Source organism: Cynoglossus semilaevis, chromosome 18 (genome assembly GCF_000523025.1).
Source record: "Cynoglossus semilaevis isolate Cse_v1.0 chromosome 18, Cse_v1.0, whole genome shotgun sequence".
NCBI lineage: Eukaryota > Metazoa > Chordata > Actinopteri > Pleuronectiformes > Cynoglossidae > Cynoglossus > Cynoglossus semilaevis.
In genome coordinates this window covers 10731470-10750711 of record NC_024324.1, presented here as the reverse complement: position 1 = coordinate 10750711, position 19242 = coordinate 10731470, and the positions used below count along the sequence as shown (strand labels likewise).

The window sequence follows — 19242 nt, the reverse complement described above, 5'->3', positions numbered from 1 at the left end:
TCATTATCTCTCTTTGCCTCTGCTGCCACTCTGTTGTTTTATTTCACCTTTTCCATCTTTCTCTCCGTGCCACCCTCCTCACTCTGCAGTCACTCTAATTTTACCAGCAGTAAACCTTGCTTTCCTTCTCTGGCACCCAACCAGGGAGCATTCTATAGCTGGACACACTTGGGAACACAGTGTTGGCTTGCTAAAACACACACACACACACACAGAGAGGCAGACATAGGGCAGAATGAGAGGCTCATGTTACCCCCAGTCTGTAACTCATTGGCAGCCCCTATACAAACAGTCATATCACTGCAAATTACTCCCATGATGATTTTCTTCTGTATGAACAGAAACTGTTCTTTTGGACTGTGAACTTTCTGTGTGATTTTAGCTTTTTCTCATCCAAATATAACAACTTTTTGCTCAACTTTCTTTCCTTAACGGGGGCATCTGGTTTTTCCGTCTTCTCATTCTAATCCATATTCTAACAACCTCAACAACAGTTTAAAATTGTTTTTCTAACAGCTTATAATTAGCCGACAACAGCAGATAGTCTTAGAAAAACTGCCGAGTGTCTAGGTGACTGTCTAGACAGGAAGTAGTAACTACAGAGCTTTATTAGCTCATCTTTTTCTGCCCTCATTTGTTACACTGCAGTTGCTTGCAGTTTATTTCTGTCTCTTATTGTGTGTGACTCTGTTGCCCACCCCCCGGCTCCTATCTTTAGGCAGTTAAGTTGTATCCTATTCATCTCAACCTGAAGCAATAAAACGTCCCAGGGTTTGACTTACCTCTGAGGCTTTTATGGACAGCCCTGTCCCTTCCCCTCTGTGCCCCCCTTGCCCCCTGTGCTGCTGTTTAGACAGACTTCATTGCAGAGTTTAGTCTCAATCTCTTCCTCCTCTCTGATAGTAAATTGCAGGTAATTGAATTTACGGCATGCCTGGGGTCTGTCGGGTGGCCGACGGCAACAGCTCCACTGTTGTGCTCACTGTACACACCCGCGTTCACACTTGGCCACGGTGTCACTGTGGTGACATTGTTACACACTGAGGAGTGTAATTAATGTAGAGGAAGGTGGTTTTGATGTGGAGGGTTCTAGCAGGACTTGAAAAATAATTTTAAATATGAAAATAATTTACAATGCAGTAAAAATATTGAGCCACTTTCATATCACAGTGTTGACAAATGTGGTCCATCAGCACAGACTGTTTCTTCCAAGTATTCTATAAATATGCTGTGTCAAATACAGTGAAGGAAGTGTGAAATATTGGTGGTTAAAGACTTATCTGTGGGTTTATTGTCTGTGTCTGTTTATGTCACCTACTGTTTCCATCTTTCTCTCTCTCTTTCTATCTGTCTCTTTCTCTCACTTAGTCACGCAAACCCTCAACTTTGCATGTCTACATCCTTACTCTCCCACCCTCCCCCTTCTCCATCCACCTTTCCATTATCTTCAGCCTCATCTCACCACACACACATGTGATATTAGTTTCAGAAGAGCACAGAAACTTACTGCCTGGATTCAAACCAGAGATCTTTTGTTGTAAGGCCTAAGCTCTAAACACCCTATTTCTCTTCTATTATTAAAGATGTTTTTTAATAGCATTTAATATGCCCTGCTCTAACTGGTATCTATTCCCACTCTGTTTTTTTGGGGTTTTTTTTTGTTTTACTTTTAAGTATTCTGTTTTTCATAAAGCTCCTATTTAGTATTTAATCATGAAGCTCCATCTTTTGTATTCAGTGTCAGCCTGTTTAAACACACACACCCAACAAGGTCATTAAACTAAGATGCCAAATTACCAGCGTGCTAATGTGCAACATTTTATCCTTGACAGAATAGTACGTGTTGATCATAGCAAAATCCTTTCACTTCCCCGGCTGGAGTCTGTAAGATTAAACTCGGAATGAAGATCCAGAATTCCTACATGCAAACAATGAGCTGCTGCATAATTAGTTTTATCAGTCACAGCTCATTATAACCATGCTGTGCATTAGCAACACATTTCTGTTAGTTTTCTGCATTCATGCACTTATCCACCGTCACATTTCTTTATTCTGTTTGTATGGTTTTAATGTTTAGTGTTTGTCAACCTTGGGGTTGCAATCCTATCCTCCATATTTTTGCCAATGAATATTCTTTATGAAATTATGATTAGGAACACCACATTCAATGTTTCACTTTCATGAATGTAATTCAAGTTCAAACAAATGTTCAAACAAAGGTTTGGATGTAGTGGTTTTATACAGGGCAAATTAAATAGTTTAGTTTAGTTTTATACAGTATAACATCAGAAATCAGAATCAAAATGCTGAAATACTGCTGTCACCTAGGTTTCAAACGCTGCCTGTCGTTTACATTGTGTAAATGTTTGTAGATACGACAGTGAAGCGTCAAGTTCAAGTTGAACAAACATCATTGTCTGATTCTGCCTGAGGTAAACTAACAGAACATGCTTAAACAGCTGTCTTTTTTTCTTTTCTTTTGTTTCCTTATTTTTCCCCACACCTTTGTGACCGAGTGTAACACTTAAGCAGCATGTGTGCAATCATTTCTCGATTTCTCTCAAATTGAGCTTACACCCGTGTCAGGCTAGGAAATTGACACATTTTGACACCGCACTGTTCTCTGATTGAAGTGTAATGGGAACTCGGCACCTCTCGGTGGCTTCGCCAAATCCATTGTGGGTGTTCTCCAGACATGATCCTATCTGCCTTTACTTCAGGCCCGGCCGTGGCCAATTGACAAATAATACCAGTATATCACATTGCTGCTATTGCTGCCCCTCAATGCTGAGTTGCATACTGTGTGCACATGCACAGACACTGCCAGCAGCAGCAGCAACATTGATCGATTGAGGCAACGTGCTGGGTAATTTGGCTCTTTACCAGTCAAAGACGACCATTATGTTCTGTGTACGTGCACATACGACAGCATGTGTGGCTGTGGGTGTTTTCTATACAAGGCAGCTACGTCTTATTTCTCTCTCTCTCTCCGACAACCACTTCTTTAATATTCTCCTCTGTCCTTCGTCTTCGCCGACGCTTAGTGAAAAAAAAAGAGAGGAGCAGTGAAAAAAATCCCACACAGAGAGTGAGAGAGAGACATCTTAAAAGCTTTGTGGCCAGCTTCGTGGTTGTGAGAGTGAAAAAAGATAGAGTGGGAAAACAAATGTTTGATGGAAAGGAGGAGACTGGAGTAAATGAGAAGAAGATGAAGAGTGACAGAAGGACAAAGAAGGAGGGGAACATCTTCACTTTTCTTTCTGAAAGTCTGTAGTTGTTTTGGCTCAAGGATTGTTGAGATTTGGCTGCTGCTGACAACGATTGTGTTGTGTTACACAACAGGAATTTCACTGTCATTACTTCACATGTGTCTTGGCATAAAAGAACAAAATCTAAAAGTTAGCTGGAAAGTACTTAAGTAAACAAGAGTAACTGCAAATTAGCCTGAAATTACCTTAATGTTGACCAGAAAAATTAGAAGCGTAGCACAAATTTATATACAGGTCAAAATTGGCCCAACATATGCTAAAGTTTAGCTAGAAATGACATCAAATCTGTAGCAGGAGTTGATGTTTATTAGCCAAGATGTACTTCCTCTCTCTCTCTCTCTCTCTTTTTATATATATATATGTGTGTGTGTGTGTGTGTGTAAAAAAAAAAGTTCCCATTCTCATGTGACCAAGGAGCATAAGATGTGACAAGCTATATTAAGCTATCTGTTATCCGTGGCGTCATGACAGTTGTCTCATGGCCGACCACCTCTGTCAGTGAAACGCTACTGTGCTCTGCTTTAATTAAATGCCACATATGTCACATTTATCTTTCTGCTGCTTTTTTTCTCTTAGACCTCGGCTGCAGGCACAGAGGAAGTTCGCTCAGTCCCAGCCCAACTCGCCCAGCACTACACCCATCAAAGTGGCCGACACGGGCAGTCTGAACACGGGCCTGGCCACCATGTCCACGTCAACCCTGTCCTTGATCTCCTCCTCGTCCCTGTCCTCGTCCATTCAGGATCTGTCCAAGCGCAAGCCCAAAACGGAGGACTTCCTCACCTTCCTGTGTCTCAGAGGTAAGGCGACAGCCGATCGCAGCAGATGGAGACGTAATTACACGCACGATTATGTCCAGCAGTTGAGCTGCAGGGATGTTGTTGAACAAGAGAGCAACAGATCTAATATGAGATTACTTTAAACTGGTTTCTGCTACTTATTACCTCAGAGACTGGACAGTATTTCCCTGCTATTTCAACTGTCTTGGGATAGGCCTCCGGTCGGTATGCTTTCCATTAGCAAGAACACAAACACATCCAATAAAATATGAAGAATAGGAGAATGAAGCCTTTCCAGGACCTGTCATATTTGTGTTTGCTGCTCGGAGTTGATGTTTCCCTGAGAGGGATTTTCTTATTAGAATATAAAGGGAAATGTGGTTTGGTTTTAAGAATTCAGCTCTGCTTTTCATTTCAGACACACATGCACATGAAGATTAGTAATTTAGGAGAACATTCACTGACCCCGCTCACAGGAACGCTGGTAAACCCAATTAGAACACAAGAGAAAGGCAAAACTGTAATGGTGTAATGTGCTTGAACTTGAACTCCAATTACTTTAAGTTTATTCAGTGACCAAATCAATTCATAAAGAATACCTTTGAAATGACTACGTCACATCTCGTCTACTTTTAAAGTATAACTTTAAAAAATAGATGGGATTATAGATTTGATACTTGGCTTTTTTAAATTAGATTATAGCACCAGTACCAGTCTGAGTCACTGTCCTCTGATTGTTCTCTTCATGAGGCCCTGGGCAATTTAAATACAAGGCAAATCTGGACTTCAGGCAGGCTAGGCACGGACAGAGAGTCAAATATGATCATCAGATGAATTTTAGGAAGTTTACCAACTGTTCTGTCAGTGTTATAAACTTTACAAATCAGAGCAGATCACCCCCTTCTCCCCCCAACACCCACCCTCTGGTGTAGACCACAGAATGGTCTACCTGCCTGAGGCTGAGATCATCCTTTATTTCATCAGCTCACACATCTCTTCTCCTACTTCTCAACACCATGAATCACACCTTCTACAGCAGCTGTGAACACACACACACACACCCCGACCGTACACTACAAACACTACACATGTTCATTGACACATTGACTCAAATGAACTATACCAGCCATAGTGGAGCAATTAGCAGTTTGTTTGTGTGTGTGTGTGTGCTCTGAGCAGCAGAATTGTGTTGTACAGGGAAGACTGTACAAGAGTAAAGTGACACCATTACACTCTTTTAATAAACTGCCTCCAGGCAGCGCCACACAGAAATACCCAGCACAGAGTGATACTCGCAGTAACTAAAAAGTCTTGTTTCCTCTGAAGTAAACGAAGCACTCGTGTTACGTGGGACCAATGCAGTGCTGGCCAGTGGACACAGAGGTCTACAGTCTGCTGCAGCCTGTGCCGTTTTCTAAGAAGTTTCAAGACAAAAGATGAATGAGTCCCTGGACCTCCAACCCAGTGCTGTGTATAACAAGCTGTAGTATTATTCACAGTTCACAGGCAGTGGAGTGACATCCATTCAAAGTAGAAGCCTCTACAGCAGCTTTAGCTCTGATAGAAACTGTTACTTCTTAAAAGTTACATTTGCAGGAAGTGTCTCAGCTTATAGTGTGTAGCTCCTCTTCCTTTCCAGGAGGGGGTGCTGTAGTCAAAAGCCCTTTAAATGACGTTGTTCCTTGGAAGTCCAAGTACAAACTGCTACTGGATATAAGAAATATAACTGACACATGATGAATATATAAGATTAGGAATTTGATTAGAGGCAAATCAGCTTTTTGTGTGATTTCCAACCAAATGAGATCACAGGCTTTACCCATCATACACAGCTGCGCATACTTCTTTTTACCATCTGGCCAAGTAGACTCTTGCAGACTACTGCAAACGTTGGGTAAAAATTGTCAAAATTTTGTGACGTATCCTCAGATTTGACAACGTTTAGGTTTAGTGTTGAAAATAATAGTTTAATGCCCACTGTAAGTGGACTCCTCTGGGGCGTATGTCAACATAAAAGATGGAGAGGGCACACTGACCTTATACTGTTACTGCATCACCAGCTTTTATTTCTGTCTTAAATTAAAATCTTGATTCTAAAATTTAATACGTTTTCACACTCAAGGCCTGAATGATAAAAGGCGGTTTTCCCAGACAACCTTGGCTCTACTCCTCTGTCTGATGGGCTGCAGTGTAACGTATATTAACCATACAGTCTTCTCCTTAACATTGTATCAGAACTTTTTATTAATTTAATTGTTTTAAAGCTGGGACTAAATTCAGACCCAGGTCTGTTTGGATGTTACATCTTTAAGGCGTTACAGCGTCCGTTCTTTGGCCGACAGCAGATGAGACAGGTGCTGGTTTACATGTTCAGGCCTGGATGCTGCACAGGTTAATGATATGAATGTCTGTTTTCTCTGAAGAGGAAGTGTTTCCAAACTGGCGGTCCTAACGTAACCCCAAACCTTTTGAGGCCGCTGACTAACGAGGTGCAGGTGCCTGGACCAGACTCTGCTCTGCTGCTTTCTGTCCTCATAATTAAGTTTGGATATGGCAGTTTGTTTTCTGTTCCTCATACATGTAAAATCAGCTTTATTTTACTAACGCTGACATTAGAACCAGGCCCCCTTCACCCAGCTGGTCCCTGCTTTACTTCTGTATTTATAGCCTCACTTTTGCTTTTATGTATATGCATGTGTTTTCGTACGCCTGCTGTCCATGCTGTGAGGATGACATTTTCCTGTGCAGATTTTTTGTGCTGTTTTTTTTTTCCTTTTTTTCCCCCGTTGGCGTCTCACACGACCCGTATGCTGGGACCTTTACCAAGACAGAGACACAGGAGAATGTCAGATCAGTCCTTAAGGTTATGTGTCCATGTCTGTGTGTGCATGTTGTGTGTTCTTTCTCACACACACACACACACACACACACACACACTCGGCATGTAAGGATGCCTGTGTTTCCCTGGTTAATCTTTTCAAAGGGATTCAAGGCTTTTGATATCATTCAAACCTCAAATCCCCTTTAAGATTTGTGGAGATGTGTCCACGGCACACACACACAGGAGGCTCCTTCATGTCTGCCACCAAATGACAGATTTACTGCTGTATTATGTAAATATAAACCTCATTACCACCCCTAAATGACTTTCCTTTAAATGCTTTGATTATTTTTGTAGGTCAGTGAGCTCCGTCTCTACTCCACTGCCCCCAGTGGTAGTTTCTGTGTTTCTTTCCCCTGGACCAGGTCAAACGTTCACCCTGTGTAAACACATGATCCCACACCCCCAAGTTGACCGACACGCCCACTGCACTATTTGCTTATCTTATCTAGTAAACATTAGGCTCCTAAACTAAAGGAGTCTTCCCATCCATCATTCTGACAGTTGCACAAAAGCAGTAAAAACATTCAGATTTTGGAGCAATCACGTGGGTATGAATTATAAAAGATTCCAAATCTAAATTCCCACTCCACTGAGTGGTTCCTGTAGTTCTGTTGGGATTATTGGAGCGTTCAAATTAATCAGCTGGTTTGTGTTGCTGTTATTGTTTCCATAACTGGGGGGTGGGGGGTTATTTTTAAATCCTGTAGCGGTGCGAGGTGAGGTGCACCATCATTCTGATGCAACGTGGGAGTAACTGGAATGTGAGGGGGAAAACATGATTTCTCTGTCTGTCTTGAAGGATGCGCAGCATATACTGTGTTAACCACCCACACTGTCTAGGGTCTATATTCACTGTTATCTGACTGCTCGTCTTCTGCAACACACACACACACACACACACACTGAGCAAAGAGCCAGAGTTCTCATGCAAACCTTGTGCTCAGTATGGTGTTTATGTGTGGTCCAGGCCTGTAGTTGGGCTGTTTATATCCATGGAGAAAGCCATTTGGGTGGTAGCCAGACAGTCTGCCTCTGGCCCTGTCTGCCTTGGGGTAATCTATAAGGTGTAGTAACACTGCTGCCAGGAGGAGGGCAGCACTGAGAGGAACACAATGGAGTGGTGAGACAGATTGGGATTGATTGTCATGTGTGGCGGTGCTCCAGACTGTCTTAGTCACTGAGGGATTTCCCTTTTGGAAAAGATAGTTTGTTAGTCCTGAGTGGGGGTAAAAACACGTGCACAACATACACACTGGTGGACAAGATTACAACAGATTAGGGATTAGATAAACTCCAGACTCCTCCGTCTGCAAACACTGTGGGTTGATACCACTCTGTGGTTTACACATTGACATTTCCAGTCGGCGGATGGTAAAAGGTGTGTAGTGTTAGTTACTTTAAATAAACAATGTCAAAGCCATCTACGCTGCTAATACAACTGGAGGGGTTGTAGGTTCAATTCCCAGCCCAGGACTGCTGGTGTTGGGGTGAGCACCAGAACTCCTCACTGCCATGTGTGTGTGTGTGTGTGTGTGTGTCCGATGTCACCAGAGTGCTTGAAAATCCTCTAATCAGTGTTTAGTTTATGAGCGAGGCAGAAGTAACAGATATATAAAAATAGTCCAATCTGTTATACCACTGTCATTAAACTCCGTGGTCGTTCTCGTGTGACATCAGCTCTAATAAAAGTGTTAATGGCCAGAGTAAGCACTCAGTTGAAAGAAAGGAGAGAAAAACTCCTGCTGTCTCTGTCTGCTGTGACACATAAGAATGAAGGACAGAGGAGCACGTGTGTTGGACTTTGTTGGCTCGATTGATGAATTACATTTTGTTTGCAGATATTTTTATTGGCTATAAACCCCTGCTCTAAACATATTTCCACTCTGAAGAGAACGTTTACAAGTCCAGCAGCCTCTCGTTAATCTCTGTTGCCTCGCTGCTGTAACAAGTGAATTTCCCTGAAGCATAAGGAACCCCCCCGTCATTCTCCAGCATGGATGAGTGTTGAACCTGTTTGTCAGATATTACAGCGTCAGAATCACCGTGCCTCAACAGGTGTGGGTGCGTCGTCCTGCTTTGTTGTGAGCCCCTGTTTGTGGGGTTAATGATTTTACTGACATCTAGGAATGTCAATGGGAGATGTAGTCCCTAATAATCTCAGGTTCTCTCTCTTTCTCTCCCTCTCTAGTTTTCTCTCCTCAAGAGAATGATGAAATTTTTTGGCACCGTTCGGCAGCCACAGGTAACTGCTCCTCTCCGAGCCAGAAAACTCTCTCGTCCCTCTCTGAGAACAGCACTAATAATTTCTCTGCACATTCGCAGCATCTTGTTCCAAGTCGGCACGCTCACGTCTCCCGGCTTCATCCACCCCATCTTGACTGAGTGTCTAAATTGTCCTCATTGTTTCAGTTCCAGTTAAGGGGACAAAAGAAGAATAGGCAGAGAAGTGGAGGACTGGGTCCAGAACCCTGTTAGAATGACAACATTAATAGACTTTTTCAGACCTAATTATGATTTGGCTGCAGTCATGACGAGGTGGATGAAAATCCAATATCACTGGAACTGGACTCCGTGAAGGACTGTGTTGTGTTTTGTGCGTTCACTGTTTGTTTTCCTACATTAGTTCTAAGTGTCCCCCTGTGCGAGAGAAGGTTTTCTGTAAATCTTTGATATTGGACCCTAAAGAATTTCGGCCAATGCAGTGCTCCAAAAGAAAGTAGATATTGGGTTTCTCCGGCTCTGTGTATGTTTTTCACATCCTTTCCTGCCTCCTCTGGAGGAGGAGAGGCATTTAAACTCTCAGCAGTTTTTACCAGGCAGCCCATGTTCCCTCAGTCTCTGTCTTTAATCTGGTCTTTTGCTCAGATGTACTTTCACTGCTTTTGTCTCCTGTTCATTTTAACTGGTCCGATTTATTTACCTTATTTTTAAATGACCTTCTTTTTTCACATCATTTAACACGGACCATGGGAAGAAAATTAACAAAAGTACAAAACAGTACCACTTATATCCACGTTTTTGCCACCCTGAAACTTCACACATTTCCATCCCTGCCCCAGGTCGCCCCTAAGGTCTGTTTGCCATTTGCTTACTGACCTCTGGTCAGGGCAGTAAATTACAGCCATTTAGCTAATGATGCGAGTCATTAGAAGCTGATTGGGCCTGTGTGTGTGTGTGTGTGTGTGTGTGTGATACTTTAGTGTGTTTGTTTGCATTATGTGAGGACTATTTGCTCTGTCGCCAAGATAACCGAGACGTCTGTGCTCCCTGTTTGCAAGTGGGTATTTTTAAGTTCACGTCTTTAGGAGTTTGATGCGGGACAAGTAGAGGGTGGTAACCTGGTTTTATCACATCTGACCTGCCGCAGCTTTAGAACAAAGGAATTGTTAACATTTATGACATGAAAGTCTGTAGTCCTCTCTGACAGGGTTTAGTGGGAAATCTCAGATTACCTCGGCCGCCCTAACCCCATTTCTCTCTCATACACAAAAAAATACTAATGCAGTGATGACAGAGAGTGGTGGGAGGGTAATCCGGGTGCATTGTTGGCTTAGTGGTTAATCCCGTAAGCCATTTTGGTCTTCATCAGTTAAACACCAGTATGGCATCAACATTGTATTGGTATTAGACAGTCAAGACCCTCATTTTACATTCAGGAATACACACAGTAGGTCCATTTCAAACATGATGACCAACATACTCCCATGTGACTTCCATGTTTGGTGTGGTTGTTAGCGATACATCCACCAGTGGGCAGTATGTTTCTGAGATAGTTCCTGTCAGTGTCCATCCTGTCCATGATTGACCTCTTCTTCATGGTTCAATCATTTCTATTCTTGCTCTAGTGTTGTCTTCTTGCTTTTCTTTTATGTCTACACGTGAGTTTATATTGCACCACAGCGCCCCCAACATTCCAAGTGCCACTGCTTTGAGGTCAAATTTGCTACAGGACTACAGGAAAACTACGGCCCGTGGGCCACATCTGCCCAGCTGTGTTTTCCCCGTACCATTGACGGGGATACAACCATCAAAACACTGTTTTATGGTTTTGGGTTAAAGTCATGGCCATAAAATAAAGGTTTAGGTTTAAGAGCTTCTGCTGCGTATGTCTGCAAATACTTAAAATAATCTGATTCTTATTTCAGAAAAACACACTGACTCCTGTCAGAGCCTGTTATTTAACAGACAACATGAGGTCATCTGTCTCTGCCTGCTGAGAAACCGCCACCATGTGGGTTAATGTGGAATATACACAGGCCATTTTTCACCACCTTTAAACGGTTTGCCTCCTGCCCTGGTTTAAGAGTTTAAAAGAGCAGGTAAAAGTCTATATCTGCTCAGGAAATCTGCTGCCCCCCTCTCTCTGCAGCCCTCTTAGGATGTATTAGAGGCTGGCACAGATGCTGTGTGAAAACTGTGATCCCAGGCACAACAGAGATTTATTACGGCACAGCCCCCCGTCTTTAAGAGTTGGAAAAGCTTTGGGCATTTAAAATAATCCTTCAAAATAAATATGAAGTATGGACTTGTAACCACAGTTCCCCTGACTGGCCAATAATAGCTGTTGGTGCACTTGAAGTGAAGTAAATCAATGTTCAAAGAGGAAGTTTGAGTTGTAGAGTTTAGAGTTTGGATTAATTCTTTCAATGTGCAAATAATTTTACGTTCTCACCGCAAAATGAGAACGTCATTAATCAGACCCACATCATTTACAACAGTTTGTTGTTTCAGACTGAACAGGAAACTTCTCACTTCACTGTATTCTTACCTTTTTTTATCCCCTTTTTATGGGTCTTTTCCTGTTTTAGTCTGCAGGATTAGCTGTGGGCACACAACACACTGGATCTGAGGCTCCCAACTGCAAAATTGCTTACATTTTTTCTGTTACATAGATATATATTATTCAAAATTAGTGTCTAACCCTCATATAATGAAATTTATTAAAAAGAAAAAGGGACATAGGAACTATGGGAATAAGAACTCAATGCATCTGCCCAGAAAAAAAATGAAAAAAAGAAAATTCTTACATAGTAAAGAGATTAACCTGATTTGACTCTTCATGTTACGTGGTTTCTGTTCATAGGCTCCACTGAGGAGTGTCCACTGTATTCCAAGCACGTTGATCTTCCAACTCAACCATCCATGTTTCCATCTGCGATGATGTGCATGATTTGCCTTTTTATTCTCCGTGGCTACACAGACCGGCTCATTTTAAACCCTGTCCATTTCTTTTGGAAGTAAAACTCAGTTTGTTCACGACAACTGCCAGGATTCTGTCACTGACAACAATGTTATGGTTTTTTGTTCACCCTGACCAGGACTTGTAGGAAAACAGCTGGAGGAGACCACCCTGGGAGACATAAATATATTATATTAGCTTTACTGCAGAAAGTTGACGTGACAGATTGCTGTAAATATTTTCTTACCTCAAAGGAACCAAGGCTTTGCTTTGCATCCTTGAATTAGAAGAATTAAATATCGATTTTCACATTGTTTCTTACAGTGTTTTATTAATTAGGCTAATTAATAAAACATCACGGTGCATTCCTTCAAAGACAAGTCATCAGCTGTGTGGCTAATTAGATAACCAGTTTGGCTCATCCTGAATTCACTGTGTAACCTCAGCACGCCGTAAAACAAATTTTTTTTCTGCAGCTTCACATTATTTTTTACTGACATATAACCTCACATTGGTTATTGGCCTTTAAATGCCGAAGCCCCTTAAAGGGTAATAAAAACTCCACTTGTTGTTCATGCAGTGCTTTTGATATAGTTATAAAAAATAACTTCATAAAAATCCAGTGTGTTGTTGCTCATAAAGAGGCACATTTAATCAGGATTATGAAGATGCTGCACAACCACACACTCATGTCCACTACTGGAACAGTAGAGCCTTTTTTTACTATTTGAAATTATTTTGTTCATCGTTTAATGAACAGCTGGAGTTCCAGCTGAAGGATCCACAGAAGCAGCAAAAAACAAAAACTCCCCGTATCAGTAACTGGAGATAATCATAAATACATGATAAATGACAGAGTTCTGTTCAAAGTCCATATCAGTACCGAGTTTTGACAGCTATATTTACTCTACATCCATCTTCACCATGCCAAGAGTTTTCTTATTTTAAAACTCAACACCTGTTCTCGATCAGTTGAAAAATGGTAAAATGGGGTCTAAGGTGTGAGGAGGAGGAGGAGGAAGTCTCAGACTTCTGGGCTCCCAGTTTGCACAAGGCTCCCTCAGTTTCCCTTCATTCCAGCATCTGTGAGACCAAACCAGCTGTTTGCACACTGATTTACGAGTGCAACATTATGGGATTTAATAACATAGCTTTGGCCTACATGACCTTCCATGAGAGTGTGTGTCTACATTCAGCAAACTGAGGTAACATCATAGACCATCCCACCGCCAAACACCATCCACCTCTTCCAGCACGTTCTTCTTCTGCTAGATTTCTCAGCGGTGGCGAATTCATGAAACTCAAATGAGTTTGACAGAAAGAGAAAAGTGAGAGAACATCTTTGTTTTATTTTTGCTTCAGTAAGGGCAGGGACTGGCAGTAATCCTGTTGTGGAAGAGTGAAAGTGACAGATTTAGGATTAGCTCAGCAGTCAGAGAGCAAGAGAGAGTGAAAGAGGGAGTAAGGTTTTTGAAAGCAACTCTCACAGAACATGATATTTAAGAACGTGTACAATATGCACGTCTCAATAAAACTGTCAACTTCTGGATACATGTACTCTTCTGGCTGTAGCAGACTGTGGGCTGTGCTCTGAGTCATCCTTCACTTCTACCCCAGAGATGTTGCTGCAGCACTTCTTCTACTAAATTCATCAAACCAGGGAAAAAAGTGATGAACAAGGTGTTTTACACTTTTGGCACCTCAAAGCATGAAGTTTTTTCTTTTTGTCAGCAGGTGGTGCTATAAAGGTACATGTATAATCCTGAAGCACATTTTCCTCAAGTAATAAAATTGTAAAATAAAAAAAAGCATATATATATATATATATATACTTTACTTATACAAATCTTCATCCACAACCTTGCTTTAGGTCAGAGGTTCCCAAACATTTACACTGTAGCATGGACCATGTGACCTAGTAGGACAAATCGTTTTATTCCAAACTGCAGAGGCGTCTGAGAAGTCATTCTCACATTGTGCTGTGTCTGTTTGTGTCTTTGTTTCGTTGTGCCACTGAATGTAACTATGGCGCTGTGATGTGCTGCAGCAGTTAGTGAAGCATCAATAGGCCACCAACCAGGATAATAAGAGAGGAAAGAACACTGCCGCACAATCACCATTACTCATAAACCTTCCAGCAGTTCCTATTTCTACACGACTGTCTCACCATGTACAAGCTGATGTCGATTTGTTTGTAATTCCTGTGATTATAAATGGAAGAGATGTATTATTTGTACTGGTGGACAGCCGGCGGTCTGAATTGTGTTCAAACAGGATAATAAATCAGACATTGACTTTTAGTCTTAGGGCTTTTTATTAGTTTCGGATTAATTCATTTTTCTTCTTCTCTCCCCGCTGTTCCTCCTGAACTCCCCATCCTTCTTGACGTGTATTAATCTCTTTCTCCACCTCTTTGCACTCAGATTCAATGGCCCTGCCCAACAGCATGGCGTACTTTGGAAGCTCCCAGGAGGATTTAAGAACGTGTACAATATGCACGTCTCAATAAAACTGTCAACTTCTGGATACATGTACTCTTCTGGCTGTAGCAGACTGTGGGCTGTGCTCTGAGTCATCCTTCACTTCTACCCCAGAGATGTTGCTGCAGCACTTCTTCTACTAAATTCATCAAACCAGGGAAAAAAGTGATGAACAAGGTGTTTTACACTTTTGGCACCTCAAAGCATGAAGTTTTTTCTTTTTGTCAGCAGGTGGTGCTATAAAGGTACATGTATAATCCTGAAGCACATTTTCCTCAAGTAATAAAATTGTAAAATAAAAAAAAGCATATATATATATATATATATACTTTACTTATACAAATCTTCATCCACAACCTTGCTTTAGGTCAGAGGTTCCCAAACATTTACACTGTAGCATGGACCATGTGACCTAGTAGGACAAATCGTTTTATTCCAAACTGCAGAGGCGTCTGAGAAGTCATTCTCACATTGTGCTGTGTCTGTTTGTGTCTTTGTTTCGTTGTGCCACTGAATGTAACTATGGCGCTGTGATGTGCTGCAGCAGTTAGTGAAGCATCAATAGGCCACCAACCAGGATAATAAGAGAGGAAAGAACACTGCCGCACAATCACCATTACTCATAAACCTTCCAGCAGTTCCTATTTCTACACGACTGTCTCACCATGTACAAGCTGATGTCGATTTGTTTGTAATTCCTGTGATTATAAATGGAAGAGATGTATTATTTGTACTGGTGGACAGCCGGCGGTCTGAATTGTGTTCAAACAGGATAATAAATCAGACATTGACTTTTAGTCTTAGGGCTTTTTATTAGTTTCGGATTAATTCATTTTTCTTCTTCTCTCCCCGCTGTTCCTCCTGAACTCCCCATCCTTCTTGACGTGTATTAATCTCTTTCTCCACCTCTTTGCACTCAGATTCAATGGCCCTGCCCAACAGCATGGCGTACTTTGGAAGCTCCCAGGAGGAGGACGACCACGAGGAGGAGGAGGATGTGGAGGAGGAGGAGATGAAGAACGGCGCTACAATCCACTCTCACAGCGGGGGAAGTGGCAGTCAAGCCTCGGCCTCCTCCTCCTGCCACTCAACACCACGGAAGGGCAAGTTCCCCACCAGGCAGCCCATCAATGGACATGGTAAGGACTAGACCAGGGCTTTGAATGTGGCATGATGTGGACTGCATTAGCAGGGTGTTTCTCTTTCACCTTCTAACACCAGACTAGTGTGTGATGAACCACACACAGGTTGTGCAGAACAGTTAGATAGTCAATTATAAAATTAATTTCAATTAATGTTGAATTGTGGGATTTTTTTTTTTTTTTGAAACAACAATCTGTTTATACAGGTGAGTTGAAGTCACTAATGTGATGATGGAACAAAATCTGGTCCAAAGTTCAAACAGTATTTCCTTTTGGCAGTCAATTTAGTCTCAGTTATTTTACTAAATAATTGTGGGAAATATCAGTCTATTAATATCAGTCTATTAATTAAATACTAATTAATGAAATACACAAAACATTTTAATTTTAGTTTAGTTTTAGTCCATCAAAATACTTATTTAAAATTTTACCGAGAAAATATATATATATTTCTTTCCCTTTAAAGTCATAACGTCACACGAAGGCGTAAGCCTTGAACCGGAAGCAGTAAGCTCCTAACTCCTATATTCTCCATCACAGAAAGACACAGGAAGTAAAACAAAAGTTTCAGTGTAAGAGCAGACCTCTTTCTGACACTCAAACTCTTTAATTATTGCGCCAGTATGGCTTTATTTTTTTATTACGAGTTTAACAACAACGTTATACAACTCCACCAGCAGCCGTTGTTCAGCGGCCATCCATTTTTCTTTTTCCTTTTTGGTCGTTGTCCGGAACACCGGCTTGACGTAGCGGCGTCTTTGATCCTGGCTCGGCGTCTTTGATCCTTGCTCGGCGCAACTGATTGAGCCAATTAAGATTCGCGGGTCAGAGGAGTTGTTCCGCTTGTGTCATACAGCCCCGACAGAAAAAAAAAACCCACCCCCACCAGCAGCAACAACAACAACAGAACAGTTTTATGTGTCCGTGTGTGAATGAGTGCGTGTTTATGGGCAATTTTTCCTGCATTAATTACTCGGCGCAGACAAAGGGTAAGTCACACGGGGAAGTGGAGCAGCTCGTCGACTCTTTCTACCCCAATTAACACTTGCTAAGCTAAGCGCTAATAAGGTGTTTATGTAGTCGCTGCAACAGCTGTCCGGGGCCCCAGAAACACACACGGTGCTGTGGCAGCATATGTACACCCTTTGGGGCACATACACATTTGCATGAGTACACGCGTTCTCCTAAATAACATTAAGGAAATACTGCGTGTACAGTAGCGCTGAGCCGTCGTCTTACTGTTATATGGAGCATGAAAACCGTCGTTGTGACGTCTGTACAGCGCTGCACAAGTGTTTATAGAAAATACTGTAAAGAATGTGTGTGAAAATTCTATAAAATTCGTGAAATTCAAACGTAAATATCAGCAATTTTGCTGATAAAAGTCTATTTTTGAAGTTTATATTTAGCAAATATAAAGTAAATTTAATTTGTTTTGAAAAATGGAAAATAACCTTCAAAAATGTTATTTAAAAATATTTTATTCCTAAAAGTTACAGAAAAGAATATTAATGTTTTTGAGTGCATTTGTGAAACATTTCTTACCACAGAGTTTGAAGAGAGTTTATGTTCTGCTCAGGTCTTTGTCTCTGCATCGCTCCACATTATATATGAACTCATCCCTGCTGCTTCAGTTGGTGAGCACTGTGCTCAGCTCTCAAAGTAGACAGTGGAGGAGGAGCAGAGAGAGAGAGACTAGTGGTGGGTTTGAGAAAGGATGGAGAGAGCGAGGGAGTCCATACTGTGTAGGTGTACCTCCTCTGAAATGTGATCTGCCTCTGTGTCGTCCACCTGCAGCAGCAGACACATCTGTCTTCCACACGGGCAGAGAACATGTGTAGCCGCTGCCCGCTGAATCATAATCTCTGCATTTGCACATTGGCAACATTTGGGACAGTGAAACCTGTCTGAACAAATCCAGGTTGTGGTCTGTGCATGAGGACGGCTTACTCCTCCTCCTTATCTCCTCTTCCAACACTGTTTGTGAAGCAGCTTGGTGCCTTCACTGTGATATACTATATAAATAGATAAGGAGGGAATAAGCTCATACGCCTTGTTGGGCTGTGTGTGAGAGACAAGGAGGTTAAGGAGGCAGGGTGTGTGAGGAGGAGGTGAATTATCACCGTGGTGACTGGGTTATTGATATCGTTGAAACAATATTTAAAATATGTGAGGTATAAGGTGTTTGTGTGGACGTTAAGAACGTCAAGTACGTGGTATCTGAAAGACACAGCTATGTTTGCTTAGTGAAGTGTGCTGTGACATATTGTTCTCCACCAGAGCCACTTTGCTGCTCAAACATTCCTCTCTGTAAAAATGCACCAGGGAAAACAGGGATTAGATGTAGATTTCTGAGGAGACTAATAATTTGTTCTCAGCAGAACATAGAACCGTGTTTCTGGTAGTGGGGCTTTTGTCAAACATGACACTGTAATATACAGCTGGTGTGGTTCTCCAGCAGGAGCAGGGCTGTGTGGCCTTATGGGAAGATGGAGATAGAAATGGTGGAGAAAGAGGAGAAATTGTGGGAGGTTGTGAGAGGGAAATGGTGGTAGAGTGTTAGCGCTATGTCTTTCCACCTCTGTCTCTCTCTCTCTCTCTCCCTCCCTCCCTCCCTGGCTCTCCTTGTTCTCCTCGCCTGTGTTTCAAGTTGATGGAGCTAAATTTTAAACAGTTTTTTTTTAGCGCAGTTCCTCTGCTGACTTCTCAAACTCGGTTTCTTTATTTTTCTTACAGTAGTTGTATCAGCACAACCTGAGAAACACAAGTGTAAAAACTCAAGCAGAGAAATGCTCATAAATTTTCTTACTGCTGCTATGTCCTGTACTCCACCCTTGTCTCCCCCACCGCCTGTTGATAATAGACTTTCATGAAAGTTAAAGTTGACTGTGGTAAAACCTGAAGAGAGACCTGTTAAATATGAAGTTCTAATTGCGCAGCTGCCGTTTGACTCCCGCTGCATCTGTGCCATGTTTTGGTTGCCTCCTCGTACATTTTGACCTGGTTCATTTGCATGAAACATAAAGGCGTTCTCATGGTGGACGTAAATCATGCATATTTAACTGATTAAAGTGGACTGTGTGCTCGCCAGAGGCCTGTCACTACAATGTTTGTGTAGGCTGTTCCACTTGGTGGTGTGGTTTTGGTGCTAGTAGAGGTCTGTGAGGTATTCAGCTCAGAGAGCTGCTCAGGCTTCTTGTCTTATGTCCATGCTGGACAGGTTCTCAGTTCAGCACTGATGATGACTGTGGTTTAATGATCTGTTTGTTGTTTATTAAATGTGGTTGTAGATAATTGAGACAATTTTAACCCACTCTCTTAGTCATCTTTGACAATCTTTGTCCATATTATTACTGTATATGTTTCAATAGTTAGTAGTGAAAGTAGTAAAAATATCATTCTGGCAGAGTTCCAGTAATTTCTGGTGTGACTATACATATGGTACTTTTTACTTTTCATATTTGAGACTTAGAAGCCAATTTGTGTTGACCTCAGCTTGACCTTTTTTG

General features: G+C 41.8%; 1 protein-coding gene across 6 annotated transcripts in view; it reads left to right on the top strand.

Moving 5' to 3' along the window:
• The window catches only part of jarid2b (jumonji and AT-rich interaction domain containing 2b), a 229749-nt gene that overhangs the window by 181101 nt on the left and 29406 nt on the right, over positions 1 to 19242 (top strand). For 5 of the 6 annotated variants that reach the window (XM_017041062.2, XM_025065065.1, XM_017041065.2 and 2 more), the window contains 2 exons: positions 3846 to 4069; positions 15512 to 15730. In XM_017041062.2, the coding sequence (XP_016896551.1) occupies positions 3846 to 4069; positions 15512 to 15730 (443 nt within the window). Of the gene's footprint in view, positions 1 to 3845; positions 4070 to 15511; positions 15731 to 16298; positions 16723 to 19242 lie in introns of those variants that run through there. The other variant, XM_008331704.3, reaches the window with a different exon arrangement.